Source organism: Pogonomyrmex barbatus, unplaced genomic scaffold (assembly GCF_055798465.1).
Source record: "Pogonomyrmex barbatus isolate J1 unplaced genomic scaffold, ASM5579846v1 scaffold12, whole genome shotgun sequence".
NCBI classification, from domain to species: Eukaryota; Metazoa; Arthropoda; class Insecta; order Hymenoptera; family Formicidae; genus Pogonomyrmex; species Pogonomyrmex barbatus.
This window is the reverse complement of record NW_028297108.1, coordinates 7,810,973-7,838,962: the sequence shown is the minus strand read 5'-3', so window position 1 is coordinate 7,838,962 and position 27,990 is coordinate 7,810,973. Positions and strand designations below refer to the sequence as shown.

At 37.6% G+C, this 27,990-nt stretch overlaps 7 protein-coding genes across 32 annotated transcripts in view; 4 read left to right on the top strand and 3 right to left on the bottom strand.

The window, feature by feature from the left end:
• The window catches only part of Liprin-alpha (PTPRF interacting protein alpha), a 28,256-nt gene extending 28,249 nt beyond the window's left edge, over nt 1–7 (bottom strand). For 13 of the 17 annotated variants that reach the window (XM_089071823.1, XM_089071822.1, XM_089071829.1 and 10 more), the window contains exon 1: nt 1–7. This exon is cut by the window's left edge. The gene's annotated coding sequence lies outside the window, so the exon portion shown is untranslated. The other 4 variants (XM_089071831.1, XM_089071830.1, XM_089071844.1 and 1 more) reach the window with 1 other exon arrangement.
• Nucleotides 8–2,215: 2,208 nt separating this feature from the next.
• On the top strand, nt 2,216–4,010 carry LOC105427157 (uncharacterized). Its single transcript, XM_011638781.3, has 2 exons — nt 2,216–2,369; nt 2,719–4,010. Exons 1-2 carry the CDS (start codon nt 2,330–2,332, stop codon nt 3,000–3,002), a joined length of 324 nt encoding a protein of 107 aa, XP_011637083.1. The 5' UTR covers nt 2,216–2,329; the 3' UTR covers nt 3,003–4,010.
• Nucleotides 4,011–5,359: 1,349 nt separating this feature from the next.
• Nucleotides 5,360–10,470, top strand: LOC105427158 (pyruvate dehydrogenase phosphatase regulatory subunit, mitochondrial-like). The gene is made up of 12 exons (XM_011638782.3): nt 5,360–5,850; nt 6,112–6,343; nt 6,556–6,819; nt 6,904–7,066; nt 7,202–7,486; nt 7,574–7,876; nt 7,964–8,103; nt 8,380–8,585; nt 8,834–8,975; nt 9,064–9,333; nt 9,616–9,788; nt 9,919–10,470. Exons 1-12 carry the CDS (start codon nt 5,540–5,542, stop codon nt 10,172–10,174), a joined length of 2,745 nt encoding a protein of 914 aa, XP_011637084.2. The 5' UTR covers nt 5,360–5,539; the 3' UTR covers nt 10,175–10,470.
• A 679-nt stretch (nt 10,471–11,149) lies between these two features.
• Nucleotides 11,150–15,828, top strand: Cul2 (cullin 2). Of its 4 annotated transcripts, none has more exons than XM_011638784.3 (8): nt 11,150–11,548; nt 12,630–12,838; nt 12,921–13,422; nt 13,534–13,713; nt 13,781–13,999; nt 14,084–14,254; nt 14,349–15,284; nt 15,371–15,828. In XM_011638784.3, exons 2-8 carry the CDS (start codon nt 12,720–12,722, stop codon nt 15,500–15,502), a joined length of 2,259 nt encoding a protein of 752 aa, XP_011637086.2. In that variant the 5' UTR covers nt 11,150–11,548; nt 12,630–12,719; the 3' UTR covers nt 15,503–15,828. The 4 variants fall into 4 exon arrangements, with proteins under 4 accessions (XP_011637086.2, XP_088928103.1, XP_088928105.1 ...); XM_089071977.1 differs by lacking the exon at nt 11,150–11,548 and adding an exon at nt 11,790–12,234; XM_089071979.1 differs by lacking the exon at nt 11,150–11,548 and adding an exon at nt 12,309–12,367.
• On the bottom strand, nt 15,580–18,059 carry LOC105427161 (uncharacterized). 2 transcript variants are annotated; one of them, XM_011638785.2, is made up of 3 exons: nt 17,346–18,059; nt 16,775–16,977; nt 15,580–16,676 (listed from the first exon to the last, which is right to left on the bottom strand). In XM_011638785.2, exons 1-3 carry the CDS (start codon nt 17,560–17,562, stop codon nt 16,356–16,358), a joined length of 741 nt encoding a protein of 246 aa, XP_011637087.2. In that variant the 5' UTR covers nt 17,563–18,059; the 3' UTR covers nt 15,580–16,355. The 2 variants fall into 2 exon arrangements, with proteins under 2 accessions (XP_011637087.2, XP_011637088.2); XM_011638786.2 differs by having other exon boundaries at nt 16,808–16,977.
• Nucleotides 18,060–18,195: 136 nt separating this feature from the next.
• PrBP (Prenyl-binding protein) lies at nt 18,196–19,626 on the bottom strand. The gene is made up of 4 exons (XM_011638797.3): nt 19,462–19,626; nt 19,135–19,197; nt 18,798–19,055; nt 18,196–18,732 (listed from the first exon to the last, which is right to left on the bottom strand). Exons 1-4 carry the CDS (start codon nt 19,500–19,502, stop codon nt 18,651–18,653), a joined length of 444 nt encoding a protein of 147 aa, XP_011637099.1. The 5' UTR covers nt 19,503–19,626; the 3' UTR covers nt 18,196–18,650.
• Nucleotides 19,627–21,422: 1,796 nt separating this feature from the next.
• Nucleotides 21,423–27,905, top strand: LOC105427164 (RING finger protein 207). 6 transcript variants are annotated; one of them, XM_089071973.1, is made up of 9 exons: nt 21,423–21,737; nt 21,874–22,190; nt 22,696–22,844; nt 22,928–23,730; nt 24,114–24,458; nt 24,552–24,846; nt 24,961–25,350; nt 25,743–26,026; nt 26,117–27,905. In XM_089071973.1, exons 1-9 carry the CDS (start codon nt 21,447–21,449, stop codon nt 26,348–26,350), a joined length of 3,108 nt encoding a protein of 1,035 aa, XP_088928099.1. In that variant the 5' UTR covers nt 21,423–21,446; the 3' UTR covers nt 26,351–27,905. The 6 variants fall into 6 exon arrangements, with proteins under 6 accessions (XP_088928099.1, XP_088928102.1, XP_088928098.1 ...); XM_089071976.1 differs by lacking the exons at nt 25,743–26,026; nt 26,117–27,905 and adding an exon at nt 25,420–25,543 and having other exon boundaries at nt 21,428–21,737; XM_089071972.1 differs by having other exon boundaries at nt 21,429–21,737; nt 25,746–27,905.
• The last annotated feature ends 85 nt before the right edge of the window (nt 27,906–27,990 follow it).

Below are 27,990 nucleotides of genomic sequence, written 5' to 3'. Positions count from 1 at the left end.
GAAGGCGCGCCCGACTCCGCCCGAGCGCCACCGCCGTCGTCGTCGCCGTCGTCGTCGTCGTCGTCATCGTCGTCATCGTCGTCATCATCGTCATCGTCGTCGTCGTCGTCGTCGTCGTCGTCGTCGTCGCTATCGTAGGCCGCGACGTTTCGTGATCGGCGAAGCGCGCCGCGACAGTCGAAATCGATCCATGGCGCATTATCTCGCATACGCTGCAAATTAGCTATGAAAAAAAATAATAAATTAATCACTAGAGATGCGCGTAAAACGCATGCGGAGCTAAGAAATAATTTACAAAGTCTACAAAGCGGGAGAGAGGACTGAAAAAATAAAATGACAAAATCAGTCAATCGATTTTAAACAATTATAAAGTTTTTCATAATCGATCTAATATCTTGGAAATATATAAGTAATGAATGATTAATTCGTATTTTTTTTTATAAAAATCTAATATTAAATTAACATGATTTTGAGACCAACGATGATTTTGAGATCAAATTTTAACTTAACTTTTATTAACTTAATTAGTAATTAATTTCATTGGTGTTTATAATAAAATTTTTAATCGTATAAGTGATCTCGATCTAATTTTTCTTTTCATGCATCAAACTGCAAAACATCAATTATATCCATATTTACAAAATACCATAGAGATCTTTTTGTTGTTGACTGACAAATAAGTTAATGAAAGCTTGATAAAAGTAAACGAATAGATAAAAAAATAAATTATGAAAATATACTTTCCTGATGCGTTAAAAGTAGAACTCTATTTTATTTCTTTATTTTTAATTTCTTATTTTTTTCATTTCTGTTTATTGTGTCTATAATTAATGTATCGTAATCAATTTTCTCTCGTATGTATTTATTCTAGAAAAATAAGAGATTAGCTAACTCTCGCTTTTTGCCGCGCAGAATATGCAGCATGCGCATTAGTTGCCTATCCTGCGCGTAGACGCCAATGGTGCCAATGTCGCCATAGGTGCTCGATAAAATTTACTAATCAAATTTAGTAACATCGAATAAAAAGTTGTCGATATAGGGATTAATCGAATATAAAAATATGAAGCAAATCGATTTCTCAAAGAATACGAATATCGATTATCGCGATCGACCTTTGATTCCTGTTATGAAATTTATCAGGATTGTTATCATTTTCTTTACATTTTCAAAGTCAAAGAGCGGTATTCATAGATATTTCTTGGTTAAGAATAAGATTTTTTATTTATATACTCATACATAGGTGTATTTCATCAATATTATTACTTAATATAAAAAACATTTAGTAATATAAATAAAAGTTTAAGAGAATACATCATGTACATATTAATAACACTTAAAAAATCATATAAAACTGATATTAAATTTTTATCAATTTATGTAGTTGATAATAATACATTTAGATTCTAGAATCTAAATGTATTTCTAGAATTTAGAACATAATCATATATAATTTCACATTGTCATAAAGGAAGATTTATTGTATGTAAAATAATTGACATTTACATACATTTGACATTGTATATACAATTTGCAATTATAAAGATTAATGTTTTGATATTTTTATGAAATATATCAAATTTCTTAACTCGTTTTATCACAAGATTTCCTTGTAAGACTGATGATTGAAAAGTAAGAAAATTAATAATTGACAATTGAATATCTAAAAATATGCAAATGCAATTGCAAAAATCAATTTAAACCAATTTTATTTTGATGTTCTAATCTTTTCATTATTATTATTTATTAATTATGAAATATTTAATTTTTCTCGATAAATTAATAAAATAGATATTAATTAATGATCTCTTTTATTATCTAGATAAAAATATAACATAGAATCTTATATTTTCAATTATCTTATATTTTCCATTCTTATATTTTCCAACTTTGAAACTTTTACTTTCGAAAGAGATATGATTTAGATAGTCTACAGGTACAATTTAGACAATCAGTGCCTAAATCTTCTCTATCTTTTGCAATAAGTTAAAAAAGATTTGTAACAAATTAATTTATTATTGGTAGAAAACATATCATAACAGATATCTGAAATATCAGGTAGACAATTTCCAACATTTATTTGCATACAAATCAGAATTAAATAGAAAGTATAATAAAAAAATAATGAGGTTGCACTTATTCAGCCAGCTTTCCCTAATTGACTTGAACTGGAATTATGTATCGCGGGATACTTGATCGTCCAATGATATGTTCTCGAGAAATTTTAACTGTATGATGCACGGAGACTGCGCTACGGCGTGAGATGCTGGATGATCAATAGTGTCTGAACCAGAGCGGACTCGAGAAGTTACGCGTTGTTTGATACGGCATCATGAAAACCGTAATGCACACTTGTATACCAGGTGCCGCCGGTGAGTGCAAGATATTTTTCGATAAACATTTTTAAAATATCAATAAATAGGGCGCATTAATTATTTTAGGTGTTGGCAATTTTTAACATTTTTCGTATGAGGCGTAGTTTGAAGTGTATCGAATAACATGACAAATTGTACATTAGACATCGATAATTTCTAATTCTTAGACGATTATTGAATTAACTTTTCAATTAAATATTTATAAATTAACTTAATTATTTAAAAAGATTTTCACATAAAATGTCCCCCTTCCCGCTTTCCCCTTCTGATCGCCTATCGCGGTATTATATTACAAATTATAGTTATATTTACAAATTATAGATTGCTGATTTGTTTCAAATTACAGATCTTCCCTCTGGGGAATCGATCGAGGAGATCGCCGAATCTGTAGATGAATTACGAGAGAAGCTTGCCAATATGAAGAAGCTCATGAAAGAGCGTAAGGGCACGACACTGGGCGAGATTAGTGCCCAAAAAAGAAGATCGAACCCTAACATGATAGACGGCAATCTCTTATCCTGGATTTTCGGAATGGCCCTCATGGGAATTCTGCTCGTCAGCTCCTACGCCTTTTACAATCTTTATCATGCGGTGCTGAAAAAATTTCCATCTCATCATACGGAATTATAAAGAGATTATGCGAAAGCAAGACGCGAATATTAAAAATTTCTATAAAAATAAATACAATTGGTCTTGCTTAATTTGACTGTTAATTAACATGTAGAAAAAATTCTAATGTCGCCATGTGTTCTTCTCGCGACAAATTCCTTGATTGATTTTTTTTTCAATGCAAATGTTGTCAATGAAAAATTATATCCAAATAATTAATGATTAAAAATGAAAAATTTAAATATTATCAGTGTGATATGGGTTTTCAATGAAACGAATCGTCAAAAAGTTTAAGTTAATAGTGTCGAAAAAAGGATTAAAAGATATAAATAACAAATACAATAACTCGTGAAAAAGAAAAACACGATACAAATTTTCAAAGAGAGAAATACATATTTATTTTATCAATTCAGCTTAGATAAAATTTATAGCAATAAGAACTTTTTTCTAAGAACTTTTCCTTTTCTGTCCTTCATCAGGATCCAATAAATTAATTGATTTCGCGCGTAGTAATAATTATAATTGGTAAATTTTCATGTATAATGTATGCAAAATTATTTAACTAATTATTCTGCTTTCCTAAAATTATACACATACACACACATACATATATAATGTGGAGGAATATTTCTTTGTACAAAATATAAATGAAATAGTAAAATGATAAAGTGCCTTAAAAACTTATAAATTTATTGTTTACATTATTTATGTCATAATGTGTTATTATAACTTATATATCTCATACATAAATATTTATATGCTAATTTTGACTAATTGCATTTGCAAAAATGTTTCATATTCTTACTAAATCGGACAAAATTTATTTCTCATTATTATATATTAGAATTAAATAGTGTTATTAGTATCATATTAACATAATATGTTAATTTTTTCTACTTTAAATATCAATACACATGTATATGGTATATATGTATATGTATATGGTGTATATGTATGTGTATATGGAATATATGTGTATACATGTATGTAATGTATGAATAAAAATATTAAATCTCAATCAAATTAAAATTGCAACATTTTATCTCAATATAGGAACATGTAAAAATATTATAGAAATGATTGATGTAAAGATTTTTCTGTCTGTTGCTTTAGCAAAATTATTAAACATTCTTTGGATGCGTATGTGCGTATGTATGTTAATAATAATTATTATTATCTTAAAATACACGATAAAATATATTAAATTTTATTTTAGTCATAAGATGTTTAACAAGATATTAACAGCTAACCAATATTACATACCAAAAAGCTGCAATATTAGTAATAGTTAAGCAATAGTTGCATGATTCTTTTAATATTTCTTTCTTTTCAATTAGTGTCATCATTTCTTCCTAATAGTATACGTAGATTAACAATGGTGATTGATTTCCAAAGGAATTTTTAATATTTTTGAAGGTAAAATCTAAAAAAAGAAGAAAAGATTCAGAAAAATTGTAAATTTTATTTCATTAGCAATATGGGATAAAAATAAGATTGACAAAAGTCATATTTACTCACGCGTTTTTTCAACTCCACTATTTCAGTATTATACTGAAATAAATAGGAATAAAATCGATTCTATAAAGATAAAATATGATATAATCTTATATATATCTCACCAGAATCATTATAAATGCTATAATGCATAATTCGACGAAAACAAAAGCGCATAATATTTTCGAACTATAAAAATCTAAAATGTTCGGCCACATTTTGTGATAAAAGCTAAACAGAAATCGTAAACATGACAGAGTTACGGAAATTGTATTCACACATTTATATTATAGATTTTATAGTAATTTCGGCATTTAATAATCTAAGTCGAGTTTTAATATCGCAATCTATCAAAAAAATCTATTAAACAATTGAAAAATTACTATTGCAATTTTTCATTTAAAAAAATTAATTTTTCGATATCTCGATAGAAAATTCGATAAGAAGGTGAAGATCGATTAGAGCGCGGAACACAGTTGTACATGTACATACTTACTTTGTTAGTATGTACATACCTACTACATACAAGAAATTATATATCTTATTAATTATTAATATAACATGACGGAAATAATTTAACACAAATAAAAATATTACAACAATAATAGTAATAATAATTATCATTACTCATAATCATTATATGAATAACTAAATATAATATAATGCAGAAATATGTATTTGTATATATAATTGAGGTAATTCGAAGATTATATAATCGGGATATTATATATAATAAATTTGTAATTGTATATTGTTATAATATATATTTCAAACCTGACAAGAATAAATAGAGCAATTGGAAGTGTATATCTTCACTCCGAAATTTTATCGATTTAGAATCTGGAGTCTCGATTATACAAGACATAAGATATTATAAGCCTTGAATCTTTTCCAAAGCCACATATCATACCGCCTTCGAATTACGAGATCCAGCGATCGATTTGAGATTGATTTCTCTTCGAAGAGAAACAACCGGTCTGGCCTCCGGTAATTTCGGTATCGGTAGGCTCACGAATTGGACGTATCACGCCTCGCGCGTTGTTGCGAATCATCAGTGACGTTTAATGTTGAGACAACTTCATCCGAGATATGCGTATTTGCCGTTCGCGAGGAACAAGAACAATTCAGGTTCAAAGGCAAAGGGTCTGGTCAGCGCTCATTACATAACCTACGATGAGGGCCGGTCACGATACTCGTCGACGATTGCAGGTCGTAATCTGTCATTCAGCGAGAAGAATCGTTTGCCCGATAATCCATCATACTTGCCGTCCCAATCGCAGATCGTTATCGCCGGTGCCGGGACCGTCGCCAATTCTGTTGCTTATCATTTAGTATTGAACGGATGGAACGATGTCCTCGTTCTGGAGCAAAACACGTAAATCTAAAAGTCTTCTTAAAGTCTACTCTAGATTTCATATATTTGGAACCAAATTAGTAGTTTCTTTCTTAACAGATTGGTAAAATTTTGCTGATTGATAAAATTTTGTTTGCAGATTTTGGCATATTTCTTCTGATATTTTATTCACAAAATCTACATTGAACACTTTGCAAAAAAAAAAAAAAAAAAAAAAACAATATTTTTTATAGACTCGGTTAAAAGTTATTGAACATTGAAAAAATGACTCTTTGATTATAGCATTGGCAGTGGATCCTCACACTTTGGCTCTGGTACGCTTGGACTTTTCAAGCCAATTTCTCGAAGGAACTTAATTTCATACAGCATCAAGTTGTATCAGCAGCTACAGGAAATGGGCTATGACATAGAATTGAGGCAATGCGGTAGCATAAATTTGGCTCAATCCAAAGATAGAATGGTGGCTCTTAAAAGGAGAATGGCTTATAATGTACCAACTGGATTGCATTGTGAAGTAAACATATCTTTTTGTTACTAATTATAATTTATTTAATATTAATATAATCCAGCTTTGCACTTGAATAGATTGACCAAAGATAATCTTTATGAAAAGCTGTATTGTGAAAAAAAGACCAATTTTATTAAATTAATAAACCTTTTTAATCTATATGGCGCAAAATTATTGTGAGGATTGAATTGGATTATAAAATTATTAACATGTTATAGATCTTGGGTAAAGAAGAATTAAAAAGATTACATCCCTATTTACACGTTGAGGATATAGAAGGAGCAATTTGGGTACCAGAAGATGCTGTTGCAAATCTAAATGCAATTTGCAAAGTCTTAGCAAAATTGGCAAAACAAGGAGGAGCGCAGTACATCGAGCACTGTCGCGTGGAAGAAGTAAAGACTGAAAAAGGTGCTGTTAAAAGTGTCAAGACTGAACATGGTACTGTTTCCTGCGAGTACTTCATTAATTGTGCCGGGATGGTAGATATAAATCCTCATAAAAATTGTAAATGTAATTATAGCATTCAGCTGTAAAATTAATCTATTTGTTCATGGATGCCATAGTGGGCTCGAGAGTTAGGATTGAAATGTACACCGCCAGTTCGAATTCCTGCGTATCCTGCAGAGCATTTATACGCAATCATACCTCCCCTGTCATCAGAAATTAGTACATCTCTGCCATATATACGAGATTTTGATTCATACTCGTATATGAGAAAATGGGAAGGTACATTGTGTTTCTTGTATATCTTTATATTGAACATTTTTTATAAATTATAGATATAAAGATATATATTTAGAATGTACTATACTTAGAATGTATGTATTTAAATTATTTATAAAATTGCTATCGATAATCAAGGTGGATTCTTACTTGGTTGGTTTGAGCCTGATGCAAAAGCAGCGTTTGGCAGCGGTCGAGTTCCTTCAAAAGATTGGACAAAACATGTTAAAAACGATCCAGCTCACTGGCAACCATTATGGGACAAAGTTATACATAGATTACCAATCTTAAAAGAAATAAAACATCCAAATATATATAACTGTCCTGACAATTTCACTCCTGATGGTAGATGGATATTAGGAGAAAGTCCTGAAGTAAAGAATTACTTCGTTGCCGTTGGAATGAATGGCAATTCATTACAAGGTAAATCTCTTCGAAATGCCTGACTTCTCCGACTTTCATTTCATTATCTTGTCAATCATCAGATATTGTTATATGTTTTTGGGAAAGGCGCTGGTGGGATTGGTAAAGAAATCGCCGAATCTTTAATAAATGGTGAATCCACACAAGAGGTGCTCCCATTTAATGTGCAAAGATTTTTAGATTTACACAACAACAAGCAATATCTGCAGCAGAGGATGAAGGAAGTGGTTGGTCGAAATTACGCTATATTATATCCTCATCAATCTGAATATAAATACGCCCGTAAATTGCGTTGTTCTCCTTTATATTCTGTCCTGGAAGAACGTGGTGCAATTTTTGGCGTGAAAATGGCTTATGAACGTCCACTTTATTTTGATCCTACTTACAGACGTGAGTTCCTTTAAGTATTAAATTTTTTAACATATCATTGAATGAAAGCATATATGTTATAAAACTTTTTTATTTTTATATTAAAAGGAGAACAGAAAAAACCGATTATGCCCAAAGGTAGCTTTTACAAACCAAAATTCTTTGACTTTATGAAAGATGAATTTCAAGCATGCAGAGAAGGAGTTGGGATAATAGATATGAGTTCATTTTCGAAAATCGAGATTAAAGTAAGTGATTAATACAATCAAGTCAGTAAATTGGAAATAATAATAATCTTTTTTCACCTTCTCTTACTTCGTTGTTCTTTATAAGAATCAGAATCTTTTTTAAAATTCAAAAAATTTTCAAAATTTATAATATTTACTAAAGTATATTAAAATTATGATAATAACGTAAGCTCCTATTTAAGATTTGATGAAATATATTTTTGTTTTTAACGTCACAGATCAAAGCATATTTTCATTTTGTTATATTTATTTTTTTAATAATCAATTTTCTTGTAGTCTAGTCGTGGAGAAGTAGTAGAATATCTACAACGATTATGTTCTAATGACGCTAATATACCAGTTGGTGGAATAGTTCATACAGGAATGCAAAATGAGAAAGGTGGTTATGAAAATGATTGTATGTTGGTACGACAAGGAGAAAATAATTATTTTATGGTCTCGCCTACATCACAGCAAACGCGTATTTATCAATGGATGTCTAGGTAAGTCACATTCTGCAGAATACAAAAACGGAATAATGAAATGGATATTAATTTAGAATTCAGAAATAGATTTAGTTTGGAGAAAAAAATACATTAATATATTAATTTTTAAATATTTCTAAATAAAGAAATTATTTCTACAAATTATATTTTTTAGGTTCTAAGCTATTATTCTTTATTTTTTTATATTTTTTTAAATATTATTATTATTGGCAATTTTGACCAATCTCCTTTATTTAACAAAATAGACATTTGCCAGCAGATCATTCTGTAGGTCTTAATGACGTGACTTCAAAATACACAGTGATCAATGTAGTAGGTCCCAAAGCTACTGAACTGCTTTCCGAGTTATCCAACTCTGATATCAATCTTACACCCTTCACTTATAAGGTCAGATTACTTTTTTTTAATCGTCACTGATTCCATGTTTCTTTTTTAGTACAGATATTTCAAATTGATCATTTATTCAAAATAGTAGACAGTAAACGTTGCATATGCTTCGGATGTTATGGTAATGGCATTCACACACACGGGTGAATCTGGCTATTGTCTTTACATACCTTCGGAATATGCGCTGCATGTTTATTCAACATTAATGGCTATAGGCAAGGATTACGGTGCAAGAGACGTTGGCGTACTCACACAACGTTTTATGAGAATAGAAAGATTCATCCCGTTTTGGGCAGAGGAATTGACACCGTATGTTACGCCCTACGAAGCTGGAAGTAATTACAGCGTAAAATTGGATGTTAGTACCAGCATTAATTCTATTGTGTTCTATTTCTATTTATCTATTCGTTTCCTACATATTTCTACATTTGAAATTAAAATTGGATATGTTTTAAATCAAACATATAAGACTTTTATATAAGACTATTGTATACCAAAGTTAGAGTTCGATAAAATTTAAAAATATTAAGAGCAATTACAAGTATGTATAGTATTAAAAACGAATCAAATCCGAACACAATAGTAAAATTGATATAAAATATTGCTCAGATATGATAAATATTTTACAATTTTATTATAGAAGGGCTATTTTATTGGCAAATCTGCTTTACAACAACAAAAGATACAAGGAGTGACAAGACGATTAGTTTTATTTATTCTTGACGGTATGGACTTGAACAAAGATGTATGGGCATGGGGTGGTGAACCGCTATACCGAAATGGTGAATTTGTTGGTACTGTCACATCAGCTGGGTAAATGTTTGTTTTTCCCATTAGATGCTGTATTACACATTATTACTTATCTCATTCTGTATTATATAACATCATCATTAAGTTACATTATAATCATTACATATGATATACATTATAATCATTATTTCAGCTATGGTTTTGTAACAGAGAAACTCATTTGTCTTGGATTTATTAGTCTTCCTGAAACAGCTCGTAAACAAGAGATTAAAACTATCACAACAGACTTTATAATGGATTCAACATCATGTTACGAAATTGATATCGCTGGAACTAAATTTCCCGCTAAACCACATATCCATCCATTACCTATACCAATAAGCAGTCAGTTAAACAAAAAATATATCCCTACCCCAGTCATTTCATATCAAAGTGATGTGTCACGTTAAAAAGTAACATATTCTAGTCATTTTTTTAATTATCTAGTCAGAATTTAATAAGAAAGATGTTACTGTTGTAATTCTGTATGTTTATTTATGATGTATGACATATTGCAATATACAAGTTACAAAAATAAGATATTAACTTTAATAGCTATGTTAATTAGCTTATTAATTAGCTATTTATTGACTTTTCAATAATAATAATTATAGCAATTATTAGTAGTTATATTATTTATTAAAATTATAATCTTCTGGAATATGTAATTTATTTTTTTCTACAATAAACAGATGTACATACAGAATGTTCCCTTTAATTTTTGCCCTTCAAATATTTTGAAGATTGATTTAAATGAAGAAGGATTTAAAAAAGATTAAAATGATTCACTTGGTTTCAAGAGAAATATACTATGTCAATCATTGCTTAATCTTACGTAAAATTCTTTCAAAATTATGTCAAGATTGATTAGGTTTCTTTAAATCGAAATTTCGAGTTCATGGAAGTAATGACATCTAAAAAAATTTATCAAGATGACCCTTTATTTTTTTCTCTTGATCCTAATACTTTTGCGCATGTTTGGAACTACAATTAAATTTTTAAAACAAAAATTCGATTTCTTATAAACATTTTAAAACATTAAAATGTATCTTTTCATAATAAAATAAAAAAATATTTTTTACAGTTTAAATGTAATTTAATTGCATACAACAAAAATCCACATCTTTTCATGTAAGGTAAGGATTTCTGAAAAAAAAATAATAATAATAAAAATAGCTAAGTCAGCAAAGGTAAAAGACTCTTTTAATCTAATAAGATTTTCATCTTTGATATTTTTTCATAGTTCACGTCACATATGCTACAGATTTTTCAGTCTTGTACACACATCTCAGAACAGCCCTTTAGCTGTGTTAAACTGCCCGCCGTCGGCATATTATTTACTCGCACTCTCATCATTACCGACGTCAAACGGGCACGTATGTACGTATGACGACGAATGAGACGCGCATTTCGCACGCTCGTGTGGTGTGGTACGCACGAAAGGAGCATGGCCGCGCGATGTTATTGAAGATTCAACGCACGGAAACGGGAGGGAGTATTGCGGAGCACTGCGAGTGTCCGAGCGGAGCTGTGACGCGGAATTGGCGGGCACGAATCAGCACGAACGTCCGTCGGGAAAAGCGAACCGAACGAGCGTGGACGAGAACAGACGGAAAGAAAAGGGATCGGCGTGAGCGGTGACTGATCGTGGTGACTGGTCGTGGACGGCACGAAGGCGACGGAGCCCGCAGAAATTACGGAAAATGTGTTCGGCGAGTCATCGCGAATGTCATACACCATCCGTGCCGTGATTCGCGTCCCGCGCTCCAAAAATAAACGGCGCGGTACGTTTCATCACGTCATTGACGAAGAAGAGTCGACTCCTTTCGTCTCCTCTCGTCTCCTCTCATCGAGGTCCGTGTTCCTTCGGCGAAGCGTGTTTTCGTCGCGTACTGACCCGTGCTTTGTCCCTTTGTGCGCCAATTCTTTGGTTAGACGCGGCGCAATACGGGACGGAGCGGCACAGCACGGCACACGGTCCATCGAGATCTGACGAGCCAGTCAGCTGTGCGGTGTGCGGTACCTATCAACCTACCCCCTTATCTCCCTTCCCTTCCCCTCCCCTCCTTTCTCCTTCCACCCCTCTGCCGCCCGTTCCGATGGCGGGCATCCGCGTGTAGTCCCACGCGCGCGACGAATTCTCGGTCCTGCCGCATCTCGAGTGTGTCGAACGAGCGTAAAAAAGACACGTTCCCCTCTGTTCAAATCGATATTTCGCAACACGGCGTGTATCCGTGGCGAGGACACGATCGTATACATACGCCCGCATCTCGATGTGCAACCTCGACGGCGGCACGGTGGTCACGCGCCATTAGATTTGCTCGTGGTCTCGATCACTGATGTTTACGCGACCAGTCGAGATCACTGGGAGTTTGAGGATTTTCACGGGAGCATCACCTTGCTCTGCAAGAAGAAAATACGGACGACGCACGCGAGATGCAGGAGAGATTTTAAAACGGCCGTGAGATGCGTACGTGCATATATGCATGCGTGTATATGAGTGTGTGTGTGTGTGTGCGCGCGTGTGTGTGCGCGCGTGTGTGCGCGCGCGCGCGCGACGCGCGTGTGCGTGTATGTATGCGCGCGTGCTGCTGCTGACGGGTGTATGTATTTACTTTTGCGCTTACGTTATTTTTAACCGACGATGTACAAAACACACGAACAAAGCCATGGAAAGTCTCTGTCCACTCGCGGCAAAAGCTCATTCTCGGGATATATTCCCAGTGGCATAGCTTTTATCCGAGAGAACGGGAAAAACTCGCTGGTCGAGTGCCTCTGATATATCGCATGTCAAATGAATTCCACAAGTAACGATATAGATCTCGTATTTAAATAAATCATATGAGTGACTTTGCTGTTTTACAGGTTTATAGTACACAGTGAACGTGCCCTACCAAGTTAGTGATCTATCGGCAAATTATTGTGTTACCAGCAGTTTGTGGACCGACAGAAAGGATGTCACTAAAACCCAAGAGAGTAGATTTTAATCAGACGTGGAATGTATTACAAGAGACTATTAGAGGAGTGATAACATTGGCGAATATCCCACGTGCTATATGGAACGACAGATTTAGGTACAAGTATCTGTAAACTTTATTTACATCTTGATACTATAGAAGAGAGTATATATTAAAGTATTGTATATTTTGATTTCAGCGATGTTTATTCTTTGTGCGTTGCATATCCAGAGCCACTAGCAGACCGATTATACGACGAGACGAGGAGGTTTCTGATTAATCATGTAGATCATTTGCTAATACAGGTGAATTCATACAATGATATGTGGGAGCTACTCCCGGCATATTATCGGGCCTGGACAGAATACTCGCAAGGCATTTACTACTTGCACAGTTTGTACTTATACCTCAATCAACAACACATCAAGAAGCAGAAACTCTCCGAGGCCGAACTCATCTATGGCACCAGTTTGCATAATAGAGAGGAAGAGTGCCAGGAGCAGATGGAAATTGGCGAGCTTGGTCTAGACATTTGGAAAAAAAAGATGATAATACCACTTAAAGAAAAACTCGTTTCTCTTCTACTTATGTGTTTTGATGCCGATAGAGAAGCAAGGTTGCTCGCTGCCACAGATGTTATTTGTGGTGTTATTGACAGCTTTGTTCGAGTAGAAGAACACAAAATGAAAGGAAAATTAAACGTAATATATTATATTAGTTATATATTTTTGTTGCTCGCGAGTTTTTATTCAACAAGAGAGATTTCTTTCATTCAAAAATTGCTTACTAAATTAAAAACTTAATTTTTTTAGTTGTATCAAGAAATTTTCGAGGCACCATTTTTGGAGGCTAGTGGGGAGTTTTATACAGCAGAGGCATCAGCACTGTTGCAAGAATCGGACGTTACTCATTACATAGAGAAAGTAACATGGAGACTCGGTCAAGAGGAAGCACGCGCTTACAAGTTCCTTCACAGCAGTTCTGTAGAAAAAGTGCGCTGCTTGCTTTACAAGTGATTTTAAGATTCAATGGACATACAACAGTGATATTTCGTTGTAGGTCAGAGCGTGTTGCGAAAATAAAATGGTAGCTGCGCACGTAGATTTACTTCATTCGGAAGCAGAGATAATGATAAAGAATGAACGTAGACGAGATCTGACTCTTCTTTATCCGTTATTGAGGCCGTTGCAAGGAGGTTTAGATCCACTTATACAACATCTCACACGTCACATCACGGCGCAAGGATTAGAGGCAATCGGACCGTTGCAAGGAGAAAACGTGAGTATTGAACAGCAAAAGTAGTACACAAACACGTACAGACTTATGCAGCTTTGTAGAAAAAATTAATTTCTTTAATTTCAGGTATACATGCAATTTGTGGAAAACATGCTGAATGTACATTCTAAATATTCTGAAATGATTAAGGAAGTATTCAATTCAGATCAAAGTTTTGTAGGTGCTCTTGATAAAGCATGTTCCGCCATTGTAAATCATAGACCCGCTGCGAACCAGGCTGTTCGAGCACCAGAATTGGTAAATTGTTCTGAAGTGATATTTTTCAGCTTTTAGCAAAATATGATTTCTATTGATAAGAGTTGATATGGTATACATGTATATGTTCTCTTAGCTAGCAAAATATTGCGATACTCTATTGAAGAAATCGCCCAGAGCTGCCTCCGAAAGTGAAATCGAGGACAAGTTGAAACGTTCCATAATCGTGTTCAAGTACGTGGATGATAAGGATGTGTTCCAAAAGTTTTATTCTCGTATGTTGGCGAAGCGGTTGATACATCAACAGTCGCAGTCGATGGATGCTGAAGAAATGATGATCGATGATCTGAAACGGGCATGCGGTTACGAGTTCACGAATAAACTTCATCGCATGTTCACGGACATATCTGTCTCGATGGATCTCAATGCAAAGTTTACGGCAACTTTGCGGGAGAATGATGGAGAAAATCAATTGGGAACTGGTTTTTCAGTTAAAGTGTTACAAGCCGGTGCTTGGCCACTTGGTCTCCCGCCATCGCCTGGCCCATTCCACGTACCGCGGGAACTGGAGAGATCCATTCAGGCTTTCGAGACGTTCTATCATACGCAATTCAGTGGTCGGAAACTTACGTGGCTACATCATCTTAGTCAGGGCGAGCTTAAGTTCAATTATTTAAAGAAACCGTATTTGGTCACTGTGCAAACTTATCAAATGGCGTTATTATTGCTCTTCGAGGATTGTGATACGATGCCATGTAGAGAAGCGGCTGCTTCGCTACGTTTGTCGCACGACCAACTAGTGAAGCATGCCACTAGCCTCGTAGATTGTAAAATTCTCAATAAATCCAACGACGGCGAATTGGAGGAGGATACTATTCTCATGCTCAATTTTAATTACTCTAACAAGAGAACCAAGTTTCGCGTGACCGGCGTGTTGCAGCGAGACGCGCCACAAGATACGGAGGTCACGCACCGTAGTGTAGACGAAGACAGGAAGATGTTTTTACAAGCAGCCATAGTTCGTATCATGAAGAGTCGCAAGTTGTTGAGACATAATCAACTCATACAAGAGGTAAGTTGGCAGTCTTGGCAATGCGATATAAACCGTGCAACGGTGCTTCGCGTAACGATGTTTGATGTTAAACTCTGTTGTTTCAGGTGCTGAGTCAATCGAAAGTTACTTTCGCACCTTCAATCGGAATGATTAAAAAGTGCATTGAAACTTTGATAGATAAACAATATATCGAACGTACGGCAAATAGCGCGGATGAGTATTCATACATTGCGTAACCTTTTAACGTCTGTCACTAATTAATTTCATTTGAGATGCATGCCCAAACGTTCTATTGAGAATTAGCGAAGATTGGCTTGATGAATGAGGCTGAATTAATTTTGGCGATCACTGAAATTTTTGAGAATGAGTCATTAAAAAAAGAGAGAGAGAGAGAGAGAGGAATAAATAAAAAAGGAAATGAATTCTCAATGACATTTGAAAGATCGGGAAAAGCATCTTAGACCGCTTACTCGCTCTTAGGATCAATGAATTAATAAATATCTTAATTAATTTACTGACTTGTAACATATGCACACTGAATAAAGTTGACGTTACTATTTTATATTGGAGTAACATATCTCGTAAAGAATAATTTTATACATAATATAAATTTATTTTTTTTTTTCTGTAATATAGAATCTATTCGTTTGAAAAATGGAGCAATCTCATATCTATATATCTTTCCTGTTACAAAATCTGTATAATTATTTTTATTCTAAGAATATAACGATATAAATTTTTTCATCGGCAAATGATAGATCATATAATATATTGATATATAAGAAGGCCCTGCGCGGTCACATTGTTATTATTATTATTTAAATATGTTTATCTTCATACGATCATTAATATTAAAACTTTTATGTCTTGTCATAAAAATTTGTCATGTGTTAATTCGAAATAACAATTTTCGAATTTCCATACTTTACGCGCAATATTTTTAAAAAATTTTTTAATATTGCAATTAAAATTTATATTGCAATTTATCTCATAATTAGCAAATCGCGCGTAAAATTTCTCAAAAAACGTGTGAAATATGTTATTCAATTTATAAATAATATATTTATGCTATATTTATTTTTAATATTATTAGGAACGTGGAGGCTTTAATTGTAGTAATTCGGGATCGAGCAATGAATTATTGTCAGTTTCTGTCTCTGGTGGCTTGCTCATGTTGTTCACGATAAGAGATGATGCGCTGTCTGTATTATTGTAAGGAGAGAAACCTGCCCATTCCATCCCGAGATATATGGGACTGCATGGTGACTCCAATAACAAATGATCCGTATGTTGCGACTGATGTTGTATATCCTGACAATCTGATGGTGGTAAGTGCGACGTCATGTGAGTTGCAATCTTACATTGCTTCTCCTGTTTGCGCCATTTCGCTCTCCGATTTTGGAACCATACCTGTTTGCAGCGAAAATGTTATAATACTTTCAATTCAGATACTCCAATAATATATATATATATATATATCTCGTTAGAGAGAAACATGCGGCAATTACTTGTACTCTAGCTTCTGTCAATTGAATACGAACTGCGAGTTCTTCCCGAAAGAATACGTCGGGGTAATGAGTCTTCTGAAAAGCGCGCTCCAACTCCTCCAATTGGAAATTGGAAAATGTAGTGCGGTACCTACGCTGTTTCCTCTTGCCGATAATGCAAGACGGTCTTTCTTCGTTTTCAGGACTAGCCGAGAAATCATACGCTATAAGAAGACAGAGTTTTATCTATCATGATAATATTATTTTGATTATTTAGGATAGAGACATCGGAATGAAATTTGTCAAATATCAATAGTGTTTGTCGATGCTTCAATGTTGTATAAGAATCCGATTAACATGTCGCTGAATTTTACATCGCATTGTCGACGTCGAAGTATGTTGGCGTAGCAAACGCTTCATAACTGTTAAACTGATTACTACTAACTCTATTTAAGAAAAAGGGTTGACTGCGGATCCACTTAATGCACTTAGCAATAACTTAATTGAGTGGCACTCTACCCCAACTTGGGGATACCGACGGCGGCGGTTAATTAAGTCAGGTCCTGAGTGACACGCGGCATCATGCACTTACTGAATTTCGCAGGGAAGCAGACTGAAGTAGATTGCACACCGCCAATCAGACCGGTCAGGGCGTTCGATTGTAAATCGTCACTCTGATTGATGTCATCGGAAACACTCGTCGACGACGCCACGAGTGCACCGGCTGATACCAGCGGATCACGCGGCGCGCTGACCAGGAATAGCTGCCTGCCCTCGTTTCCGCTCTCGTCTTCCTCGTTCAGATTCATCCCGCGAGAAGTCCGAGGAAAGTTGATGAATCAAGTATAATAGAATTAATCGCACGCGATGCAAAGTGTACGACACGAAGTTGAAGTTCGCTCGATGGAAAGTTCGTACTCATTCGAGTTGACTGTGCAGTGACTCCTCGCTGTTTCCTCGTCTTCCGTTTTCTTCGGAGTTTTTTCCTTCCTTTTCTTACACTTGTACAATGCATATAAGCGGAGTAGGGAACAGAGTATACTCAAAGTGAACTCCCTCAAGGGGTGTGGTGAAGCCTAAAAAATGTGTTGCTTGTACACCACTAATCAATAGCGTACAGCTATTATAGCATACGACTATGTGATAAAGAAAGCTGCAGATCTCTCGCCGGCGAATGGATTTTCTCGACAAACAAATTTTGCAGATTTGCAATTATACTCTATAATTTTTAATTGCATTTTTACAACAGCAGACGGTCTTTTCCCCGTTTGCTGTATTTTGTGAAGTTGGAGATGTATATTTTCATACCTGCCAAAATGTTTAATACATGCCAGGGTAATTCTAAAGAAATTTCTATTTGCAATGCATATATTTAAGAGATTAATGATAGAAATATAGTTTAGTAATATGGATAGATTATAAAAAGTGCACATAAAATGTGATTCTTTTTAAAATTTTATTGTTTGATGTAGTGTATTACAATATGTACAAAACTTATTGCATTACTTAACGAATAACAAATAAATTAACGTGCTTTAACAGTGCAAGTCATATCTCTCACATTTTCAAGAGTGAAAAACATATTTTAGGTATATTAGGCCTTGCTTAAAAAATGCTATTGCCTGGTCAAAATTTTCTAATTTTGCACTCACTTGTTTGCGTGAATCTAATTATATATAAATCACTACAAAATTATATGAAATTGTCAATACCATTTCACTAATAAATATATATATATATATATATATATATATATATATATATATATATATCTGATATAAACAAAAGCTGGTCCATTTGTAAGAAATTTTGCATACATTGCTCTATTTTTATATAAAGTCTTCATGCCAATTGGTCCCACGTTAGATACGATTATTAGGACCGTTTGGAAATCACCTTAGACATAGAAGAGACGGACTCGACTGGTAGACACTAAGAGATCGTCATCAAAGAATTTTGTTTCTATTACCACATTACCGCTATTTACAAAAAAAAATATAATTAATAAACAGACAAAAAACATTAAAGATACATTCCTACTTACTTCAATACATTTGCTGGCATCATTTGACTTTCTGGTGCTGCCTGAATTAAGCTTTGCCATGTGTTGGTGCTATTGGGAATGACAAATCCAAATTCAAAGAACCATTCCTCCAGACAACGCCCCTTGAACAGTACCTTTTGCTCCAGACGAAACCTTTCCATTGGTTCTGCAGAACTGAAATTAATCTCTCTCGATACTGCGCGACATCGTAGAATTTTCTTTGGTACACGCGCTTCATGTTCTACATCAGGTACAGATCTATAATCAGGCAAAAAAGCAATGATTCAATCTATCACATAGTCTTCAATGAGATACCAGGTAAGTTGATTTCACTCACAGATCTTCATTACCCTGCCAGAGAATTTTCCCACTATCGGCATCGCGTAGATTCATCCAATTACTGATAAAATCATAATTAAGGACACATCCGTTTACATAAATTCAGTTTATTGTTAAGTTAGAACTCAAAGATTTCTGTCCTTTATAGCTGCTTAAAAAACTTTTCGCAATTTAAAATTAAATATATGCAATTAAATGTAAGTGAGAGAAAAAGAAGGAAAAAATATAAACAGCAAATATCCAATTCAATTTTCATCCTAACCTACAATCCGCTCCGCGTGTCGCTCGAATGTGAAGAGCAATTAAATTAATTCTCAAAGGATACACTTGAAAGCCCTTAAGGATATCTTCCCCACGTGACGGCATACTTAAAATTAGGCACAATCACAGAATGAATTAACACGTTTCAATAAAACAGGAAGCACCGCGCGAACTATTGATCCGCCATGCCTCTGAAATTGTAAACATTGCCAATCTATCAACGCGACGCGACGCGACGTAGCGACGCAGCCATTGGGTCGGCTTTGATTAAATTTAAAAATTGCCAACTCCAAAATTTAAAATACAAATCATCCTGGAGCTAATTTTTTAATTATAAAATAATTTAATATTTTAATTAAAAATATTATTTAATTATTATTTAAAAATATATATCATATAAACAAATCATAATTTTTTTAAGATACTTTAAATTTTATAATTTAGAATTATAAGGTTTTTTTCACATTTTTCATCAAAACATTCATTTAACAAAAAGTTGATAATCCTTTCAATTCAAATTTAATACTACCGTCTCATGTAAATAAATGCAGCATATGCGACGCGATATAAAGAAAGAAGAAGAGAGGAGATGCGTTTCCGGTTAAACCGCCAGTCGTCGACAATGGAAAATGGTGCGCGCCGCGAATCGCCGTGAATCGACCCGACCGTCATCGTCATAAATGGATGAATAGGAAAGCGCGCGACGCAGAAATTGCAAAGCGCCGGAGGTCCAGGATCTTTACGAGGATTAGAATGAAAAGCGGAAGGAATTATTTCTAACGAGAGATACCGCAATAGAGATAAATTCGCAACGCGGAACAAAAGAAAGAACGGAAAACATCCGGAATTCTCTCTCCTATCGTTCTTATGAACTCTTCATCGCAGAAATAAGTTTCTTCTCTGTTTATTCTAACTTTTAATTTTCGAGCAAAAACTTCTCATCGCAGTTATCGATTCGATAATTGCATAACTAATTAACATAGTTGGAATTTTCCAGGCATAAGGGAATATCGAGGATGAGCGATGATATGGATAAACCGTGGAATATCGAATCTCTTTAATTGGATAATCGAATAATCAGAACTCAAGTAGGATAAATTAGAATGGACAGATGGACAAATGGAAGGATAGATAGAAGTTGATACACGAATAATTGAGATTTGGATGGGGAAAGAAGCATTCTCGCCGCAGATGGATTCACATGCGTCAGTGGGTCAATATAAAAAAGTAGCGAGTGATAGAATGTGAAAGAATCAAAGAATCGATGCCTAGCAAACTATGTGTTTGTAAGTATAATACAAAAGAAAACCTTGACACAGTCACAGATTAATAAAGTTTCAATTTAATAATCGATGGTTTTCATTCATAGACAATAGAAAAAACTTTTGTTTCGTAATTATTTAGACTTATTTAAACTACCATTATAAATTATAAGAGTCTTGCCTTTCCGTCGTATCTTGCAATTTTTCTTTAGTATCTAAATTCCTATTTTTTTGAAAGAATTCGCTTCATAGAAAAATGGAAAAATGAAGAATAGAAATCTTCGGAAGTCATCGTGTGTCGAAAGGTAGCTTCGACAGCGATCAAATCTCTTGTCCCAGATATATAACGAATCTTCCACTAAGTTATTTCAAAGATTCTCGTGATGGAGAAAGGAGATGAATTACCAGATCGAAAGAACGGAAGGATTTGTATATATACGTTCGTTGACGAAGAAAATTTAATGTAGGTAAAAAGAAAATTTTTTCTTGGGAAAGTGAGCGCGCGATTAATTTCTTTTTTTTATAGACATTGCCCTCCGCCTGATTCGGCGGACGTTCGTTTGCACTCTTCTGCACCAATATTCAAGTTCCGTCATTGCATACACATGTACGTATGTATGTATGTATGTATGTATGTATGTATGTATGTATGTATGAAGTACGGAAATACATGTGCATGGGTGGCGCAGGCCGGGAGCGAATGGGAGCAAGAGGATGAGGGCGAGGGCGAGCCGGGTCGACCGCGCGAATCTCTGCACGTACATACATACACGCGTATGGTACGCGAATGTACACGTATATACGCGCCCCTTTTACGCGCGTTGTATACGTGTATGCGACGGGGATAGCGAGGGGGGGTGATATCGGAGACGATGGGCGCCTCGGTGACGTCAGTGCTCTGATCGTCAATTGCGCAGATACGGGGTTGGTCACCGCGCGAAAGCGCGTCGCGCTACGTCAGAATGACGGGCCGAGTGAGGAGCAGCCGTTAAGCTACCCTTTCTGGTCCGGGGCTCTCTCTCTCTCTCTCTCTCTTTCTCTCTTTCTCCCTCTCTGCGGGCGAGCCGACGGTCTAGGGGTAAAGACACCGTTCTAAACACCGTCCCGCAGTCCCGTACCTCGGCGTCATCTCCCGGACGCCGCTGTCTATGTTGTTCCGCGGTAAGTCACGGGCGCGCAGCATCCCGATAAATCGTTTCCGTTCTCTTCTGCAGAGGGGTACACGAGCATGGGACAGGGAGCGGTGTCGTGAAGTGAAGCGGAAGGCGCGCGTCGTCCGCGCGCGTGTGGTTAACGGCGACGCGGCTCGAAGTGGCCGAGTGCCGGCGACGATGGCGAGCTCGGCGGTCGACGGGGTCGGCGATGACGGCACGACGGGCGTGACGGGCGGCGGGCCCAGGAATCCCCTCACCTGCGGTGTCTGCCACGATTACTACAACGAGCCTTGCCTGCTTTCCTGCTTTCACACCTTCTGCGCCCGTTGCATACACGGACCGCACATTGACGGGACGGTCAAGTGTCCCATCTGCGGGTAGATAACATGTGACAATTGGTCCAATATTTGTGGCGTCATTGTTTCGTCATTGACGCAAGAAGCCAGATTTACATTTTTTATTTTCTTAATCGATTTATTTTAATGGTTTACTTACAACTTTAATATTCCGTAAACTTAACAAAAACCAGACTTTTATATTTATTATAAACTGTTATATTCAATTTTTCTCATGATATCATGATTGATACACGAAGAGAGCAATTTTGCTGGCAAATTTAAAAATTTGGCCATGCTTATAATAATAATAATAATAATAATAATAATAATAATAATAATAATAATAATAATGAACAAATTTTTGATCTTCTAGAAATCAATTTGGATGTCGCACATGATAACTTTGAAGATCCAACAAAATTTTTTTCAGATCTATATCTGGCCAAAGTTTTAGGTTTACCAGCAGAATAGTTTTCTTCATGTAATAATAATGTAATAATAATGTGATATTGCAAATATTAATATTTAATCGTAACGTGCACAGGCAACAGACGCAGTTGAAAGACGGAGCGCAGCTGCCACCCCCCGATCAGCTGATGCGTCAATTGGTGGAATTGGCGAACTCTGAAAATCCACCATGTGCCAATTGCGACAAACGCGATAAATCCACTATGTTTTTCTGTACGACATGCGGTAAGCCCTCAGAAAAAGATACCTTTCAATTTACGAGCGATATGAAGAAGGAGCTTATAAGAAACAAAGTCGTACATTTGCAGGTCAAGCGCTTTGCACACACTGCAGAGAACACACTCACCGTGCGAAAATGTTCTCCACTCACGAAGTGGTGCACATGAGCAAATGCGCCAAGGACACCCAACGTCGCTGTCCGAGCCACGGCGAGCAGTATATAATGTATAGCCAGAGTGCCAAGTGCATGCTGTGCGCCACGTGCTTCCGCGACACGCCGGCGGACGCGCGGGTGCACTGCGTGGACATCGAGAGCGCCTGGCAGCAGACCTCGAAGAAGCTAGAACGCGCGGTGAATTCCATCTGCGAGCTCCAGGCCGGCATCAGGGATGGCGTGTTGGCGCTCAAGTCGCAGCTAGACGAGCTGCGGCATAGCCTTGAATCCGAGAAGCGCGCGTTGACCGCGTTCTGCCAAGGTATGCAGGAGGCTATCACCAAGACGCACGCGTACGTTCTCGCGGAACTGCAACGTCAATTCGAGGCCAAGGAGCGCATGGTGCGAACGCAGCTGCTCGCCCTGGGTAACGCCTTACCTGTGCTGCAAATGCACCTAATGCTATGCACCGCGTTCACCAGTGGTGTGACCAAGTATCAGTTCCTCGAACTGGCGCATCCGATGTTGGAACGGCTGAGTCGCGTCGCCCAGCTCGGCCATCCGTCACGGCCGCCTCTGCTCATGGCGCATATCAAGACGAATTATCGGACTGATTTTGCGCGTGCCCTACATCCCTACATAGGCCAAGTACAGACGCCAAAAGCCGCCACCGAGTCCTTGTACGATCAAACGGCCAGTGGTGGCCACACAATAGGCCAGTCGGAACCACTGCTTCAGGTACCCATACGAACAAAGCGAGAAATTGCATGGCAAATTGCACGGCAGTCGATCGACAATTTACATCGTGATCGTCCTTCGCTTTTCGTCACATTTTCCTTCCCTCGTGGGTATTTTCGTAAAAGCAATTTTCGCAGGATTTTACATTCGATGTATTGGGGTACTTGTACTTTTTTTTATAATAAAATTTTTATAACAGACATATGTACATATCAATTGTACTATGATCCTTTAAAAGGATCGAGTTTCGTTTATTGATCCTTAGACAGAATAATTGAGAGTACGAGGAAATGAGGAACGCGAGTATAAGATTGTTGATATATGTATATATGTATGTATATATACCATTCGCGTTTTACGCCAGGAATACGTTTTCCCAACAGAGCAGCAAGACTGCTCAGAGAATGCCGCCAAAGAGCGGATCTGACGGCGGCCCCTTCTCCAATCACTGTCGGACCTTCGACACTCAGCTCAAGGAACTAAGTCAGCAGTTGATGACAGTGAAGGAACGACTGGGTGAGTTGCAGCGAGACGTTTCCGTTTTAAAGAGAGCAAATACCCCGCCGTTGGGTACGCGTTACGATCACGTGGCGAGGGATTGCCGGGTGCTCGAACAGCAGTTGGAGCACCATCAAATGGAACTGGAACGACTGAGGAACGTCTTCGACGCGCTCTGGGAGGAACAGATATGCAGGATTCACGTGGAAAAGGAGATCTTCCATTCGCAGGTGCGTTCTCTTCTCTTCTCTTCTCTTCTCTTCTCCGCGAGTCAGACTCTTTGCATTCTGTCGTTTGTCTTACCTCATCATTATTTTGTTCAGATGAACGACATATTGTCGCTGAGAAGCGAGGTGAAAAAGCTGCAGGTGCTCGCTCAGCATTTGGAGCCCTTCGTCAAATCGTTTTCGATAGGCATTGGTGCCGGGGAAGTGAGTATGGCCGCGGCAGACGCGGCTGATAATCAGCATCTACAAGCGCTGCTGGATCATTTGTCGCGCCTGCAGATGCAAGAGCCGCCGCCGCCGCCGCCACATCCGCAGACTCAAGCACCGACAAAGGATCATCGTCATCCACGTAGCACTGCCACAAGTGCCGACAATGCGTTGTACATGAAAGGTGAGAGAACATCTCGCGATATCTGTCGGTGTTCCTTAGATCGCAAGGTATACAATAATAAAGGCATGCATTCAATATTTATGTATTTAATACGATAATCGATTAATCGTTCAGAAACGAAAGAGATCCCGACGCGATGTCGCACGCCGTCCGGCGGCGTCGGCGCCGTTTTGGACTCGAGCGGTAACATAGTCGTATACGGGACAGCCAAGTCAACCGACCCGAAACGCGGCGTGCTTAGTCAACTGATCGAGAAAGCCAGAACACAGAAGGACGATCGTAAGAAGTCACCGGGCAGAGAGGATGGCCGCGATCGCAGCCAAAGTCGGCGTTCGCGCAAGTCGCCAGACAGCGCGAAACCGAAGACGCCGCCCGGACACTCGTCCGGCAGCAAGATGCGATCGTTGTATCGTTCCCTGAAAGGCGGCACCGGCGACACCTCCGCCGAGGCACTCGACCAGGCGGAACGGTGCACCGATTTGCAGCAACCGCAGTCCCACATCGGTAAGAATAGGAGAGTCGCGGGATCGCCGCCGTGAGCGGAAACGAGTACTGATACATTATGACACGCAGGTCTTCCTTTGTAGTCCACCGGGGTGAAATTTCGGGTTTAGACTTAGAGGCGGTAAACGTCCGACAGCCGAATATGTAAAGTTGCTCGCTGTTCCCCACATTACACGCTTATATACACGATCTATGTAAATATATATTGTACATTAATGAGAGATTTATATGTTGGTCCACATGTAATATATACGTGTAATCTACTCGCACATTTATCACCAAACACCAAGTTGAGTGTCTCGTCATCGTTGTCGTCTCGCAGCGAACTTTCGTGCAACCGCTGCGTTCGAAGAAGATGAGACCGTCTTCTAAAAAGAGTCCCGTGCTTACAGCAGGCGACGAGGGCGAGTACCAACGAATCTCGGAGGCCTCGAGCATGGGCGAAGCGAAGAAGCGCGTGCAGGCGCAGGTGCACGCGGTTCCGATGGACGATCAGATACCGGCGATTCCAAGCGGTAAGGCCGCCAAGATCTATCCGGCCAGCGATTCCGAGGAGCTGTTCTACGGCGATGGAAAGGCAGCGAGTGACGCGAGGAGGCGACGGCGCGCCAGTTGTGACAGCTTGAGCACAACCGGTTCCGGTAACAGCAGACGGTCTAGCATCGCCGATGGGACGGTAGGTCAACAATCCGTCACGCAGGATCCCCGGAAAACTCTGGTCGTTTTGATCGGACCGACCTCACGGACGTCGTCGTCTCTCGTGCAGAAGCAGCGCTCCTGGGAGACCTTCCCGCGGCCCAAGAGCAAGCGCGTCGTCGGCGGCGTCGAGGGTGCAGGCGCAGGGGCGTCGTCCCTCGGCCAACTGAAGAAAGCGGACAGCTTTGAGGGCCACGAGGAAGCGGTACGCACATTGGTGGCAGCCGTGCAGGAGACGCGTTCCCAATTGCGACATCACCATTTGCATCACCATCGTCATCATCGTAAGAGCAAGACGAATTGAGGCGCTACTTTCCGTCGTTCTCAGTCTTACCCCTACTCGCAACCCCTACTCACGTGCAAGAATTATAAGTAAGGAAATATCGTCCGAGGATATCGAATAGATATCTGCGAGCCTATTGCATATATAGATATAAAAAAGGGGGGGGGGGGAAAGAATGATCAAAGACTAAACGCCGTGCCCCAAGTGGCTTAAATATACATGTTATTTATTAGCAACGGAAGCGTATTGTTGTGAGAGTCGACATTATCGGTTTTTCGAAGATTTTGGACATTCTATTAGTATAACGATAATAAATATATAAATATAACGGTAATAAGAAAAGGTCTGTATTCAGCGCGATATGGAAAATCAGAAATCTTTGTTATCGAGGAGCGCATCTTCGACAAATGCACTCTCATCTTTATATTACTTTTCGAGAGATTTCTTTGAGATCCCGACCAAACGCGCAGTGTGTGTTTGTATCCATTTCGACATTTTCGACGTTTGTATTGTGTTCCTCATCGAAGTTGTATCGCGCACGATGACACGTGCAACTTTCGCGAATACCCTTTTGTATAGCGATTTAATTGCATTCTAATATCGATGACGAAAACGCCGAAGGTCAGTATCGCTGCCATTGTAAACCCAGATGTTAAAGGAAACGGAGGACGAAAAAGAGAGCACGATTATGCGATTATTATTATATCGAGCGAATAATTGCTATTCGTATTGTTGATACGACTTGCCTGAGGCAGTTGATACATGTAGAGCCTTGATTAGAGATAGCAAGAAAGTAAAACGTTTTCAGATAAAACGCGCGTGTGCAATGTACAATAATTGCAAAAGAACCGCGGTTGACGTTGCAATCTAAACTATATATACAGATAAACGTCCGTTTTGTTTTTGAACGCGCATTACTTCAGTTTTATTATCACAAAAGTTCTGGTTCGCGGATTTTTTCTTCGTTTTTTCGTTAAAATACGCGGCCGTATTCCCATACACCGTATCCATACCGTATGATACACGAGTTTCCCTTGAACGTCAACGGGTCGGATGCATAGTCCAGTAAAGTACGTCGCGCAAGTCGATCGGTCGAGTAAAGCGGTAATACTTAGCTAGTAAACAACACTGCCAGTCGCGATATATATTACGAATTTAATCGACGATACCCGATTCGCGAAGAATAGCCTAATTCGAGCGTTTACTCGTAATCGCCAATAATCGCGATAATAAAAAAATCGAGTCATCGCCCTGCGACGTTTATTATGGGCGCGTCGTCGCGCGGTCTTAGTCACGATTATGTAATTATCGATTGTTCTCTACCGATAATATTCACAGTTATTTCAATCCGAGAGGCGCGCAAAGATAGATCGGTATTACGAGGAATCGGCTCTTCCTTGTGAAAGTCAATGCAATCGTTAATCGTTGTTTCGAATTTAACTACGAGCGGAGACTTGTAATCTTCATCAGGATTACAATAAACGTTCTGATTATAGCGAATGTATGTACATCCGTAAGTATGTATGAGAAATGTCGATTTTGCTGGTATAGTAAAATATATACAAGTTAATACATATGCTTTTTTTTTATTTATATAGCATAGTGTAGTTTTGGTCGCGCTCGCTTCATTTTACAAGCGTTCGCGGTCATATGTAACAAAA

What these genes read in the sequence shown, in the direction of transcription:
- LOC105427164 (XM_011638794.2), top strand. Translation starts at nt 21,447, where the DNA reads ATGTACACGTATATACGCGCCCCTTTTACGCGCGTTGTATACGTGTAT. An exon ending in AGGAGATCTTCCATTCGCAG is followed by an intron (nt 24,459 to 24,551) that starts GTGCGTTCTCTT and finishes TATTTTGTTCAG; the next exon opens with ATGAACGACATATTGTCGCT. An exon ending in CAATGCGTTGTACATGAAAG is followed by an intron (nt 24,847 to 24,960) that starts GTGAGAGAACAT and finishes TTAATCGTTCAG; the next exon opens with AAACGAAAGAGATCCCGACG.
- Cul2 (XM_011638784.3), top strand. Translation starts at nt 12,720, where the DNA reads ATGTCACTAAAACCCAAGAGAGTAGATTTTAATCAGACGTGGAATGTA. An exon ending in ATATGGAACGACAGATTTAG is followed by an intron (nt 12,839 to 12,920) that starts GTACAAGTATCT and finishes TTTTGATTTCAG; the next exon opens with CGATGTTTATTCTTTGTGCG. An exon ending in ACAGCAGTTCTGTAGAAAAA is followed by an intron (nt 13,714 to 13,780) that starts GTGCGCTGCTTG and finishes ATTTCGTTGTAG; the next exon opens with GTCAGAGCGTGTTGCGAAAA.
- LOC105427161 (XM_011638785.2), bottom strand. Translation starts at nt 17,562, where the DNA reads ATGAATCTGAACGAGGAAGACGAGAGCGGAAACGAGGGCAGGCAGCTA. An exon ending in CTGCTTCCCTGCGAAATTCA is followed by an intron (nt 16,978 to 17,345) that starts GTAAGTGCATGA and finishes GTCTTCTTATAG; the next exon opens with CGTATGATTTCTCGGCTAGT. An exon ending in TGACAGAAGCTAGAGTACAA is followed by an intron (nt 16,677 to 16,774) that starts GTAATTGCCGCA and finishes CGCTGCAAACAG; the next exon opens with GTATGGTTCCAAAATCGGAG.
- LOC105427157 (XM_011638781.3), top strand. Translation starts at nt 2,330, where the DNA reads ATGAAAACCGTAATGCACACTTGTATACCAGGTGCCGCCG. An exon ending in TTGTATACCAGGTGCCGCCG is followed by an intron (nt 2,370 to 2,718) that starts GTGAGTGCAAGA and finishes TTCAAATTACAG; the next exon opens with ATCTTCCCTCTGGGGAATCG.
- PrBP (XM_011638797.3), bottom strand. Translation starts at nt 19,502, where the DNA reads ATGCCGTCACGTGGGGAAGATATCCTTAAGGGCTTTCAAGT. An exon ending in ATCCTTAAGGGCTTTCAAGT is followed by an intron (nt 19,198 to 19,461) that starts GTATCCTTTGAG and finishes TGATTTTATCAG; the next exon opens with TAATTGGATGAATCTACGCG. An exon ending in TGGCAGGGTAATGAAGATCT is followed by an intron (nt 19,056 to 19,134) that starts GTGAGTGAAATC and finishes GCCTGATTATAG; the next exon opens with ATCTGTACCTGATGTAGAAC.
- LOC105427158 (XM_011638782.3), top strand. Translation starts at nt 5,540, where the DNA reads ATGTTGAGACAACTTCATCCGAGATATGCGTATTTGCCGTTCGCGAGG. An exon ending in TTTTGATCCTACTTACAGAC is followed by an intron (nt 7,877 to 7,963) that starts GTGAGTTCCTTT and finishes TTATATTAAAAG; the next exon opens with GAGAACAGAAAAAACCGATT. An exon ending in GGTACTGTCACATCAGCTGG is followed by an intron (nt 9,789 to 9,918) that starts GTAAATGTTTGT and finishes TCATTATTTCAG; the next exon opens with CTATGGTTTTGTAACAGAGA.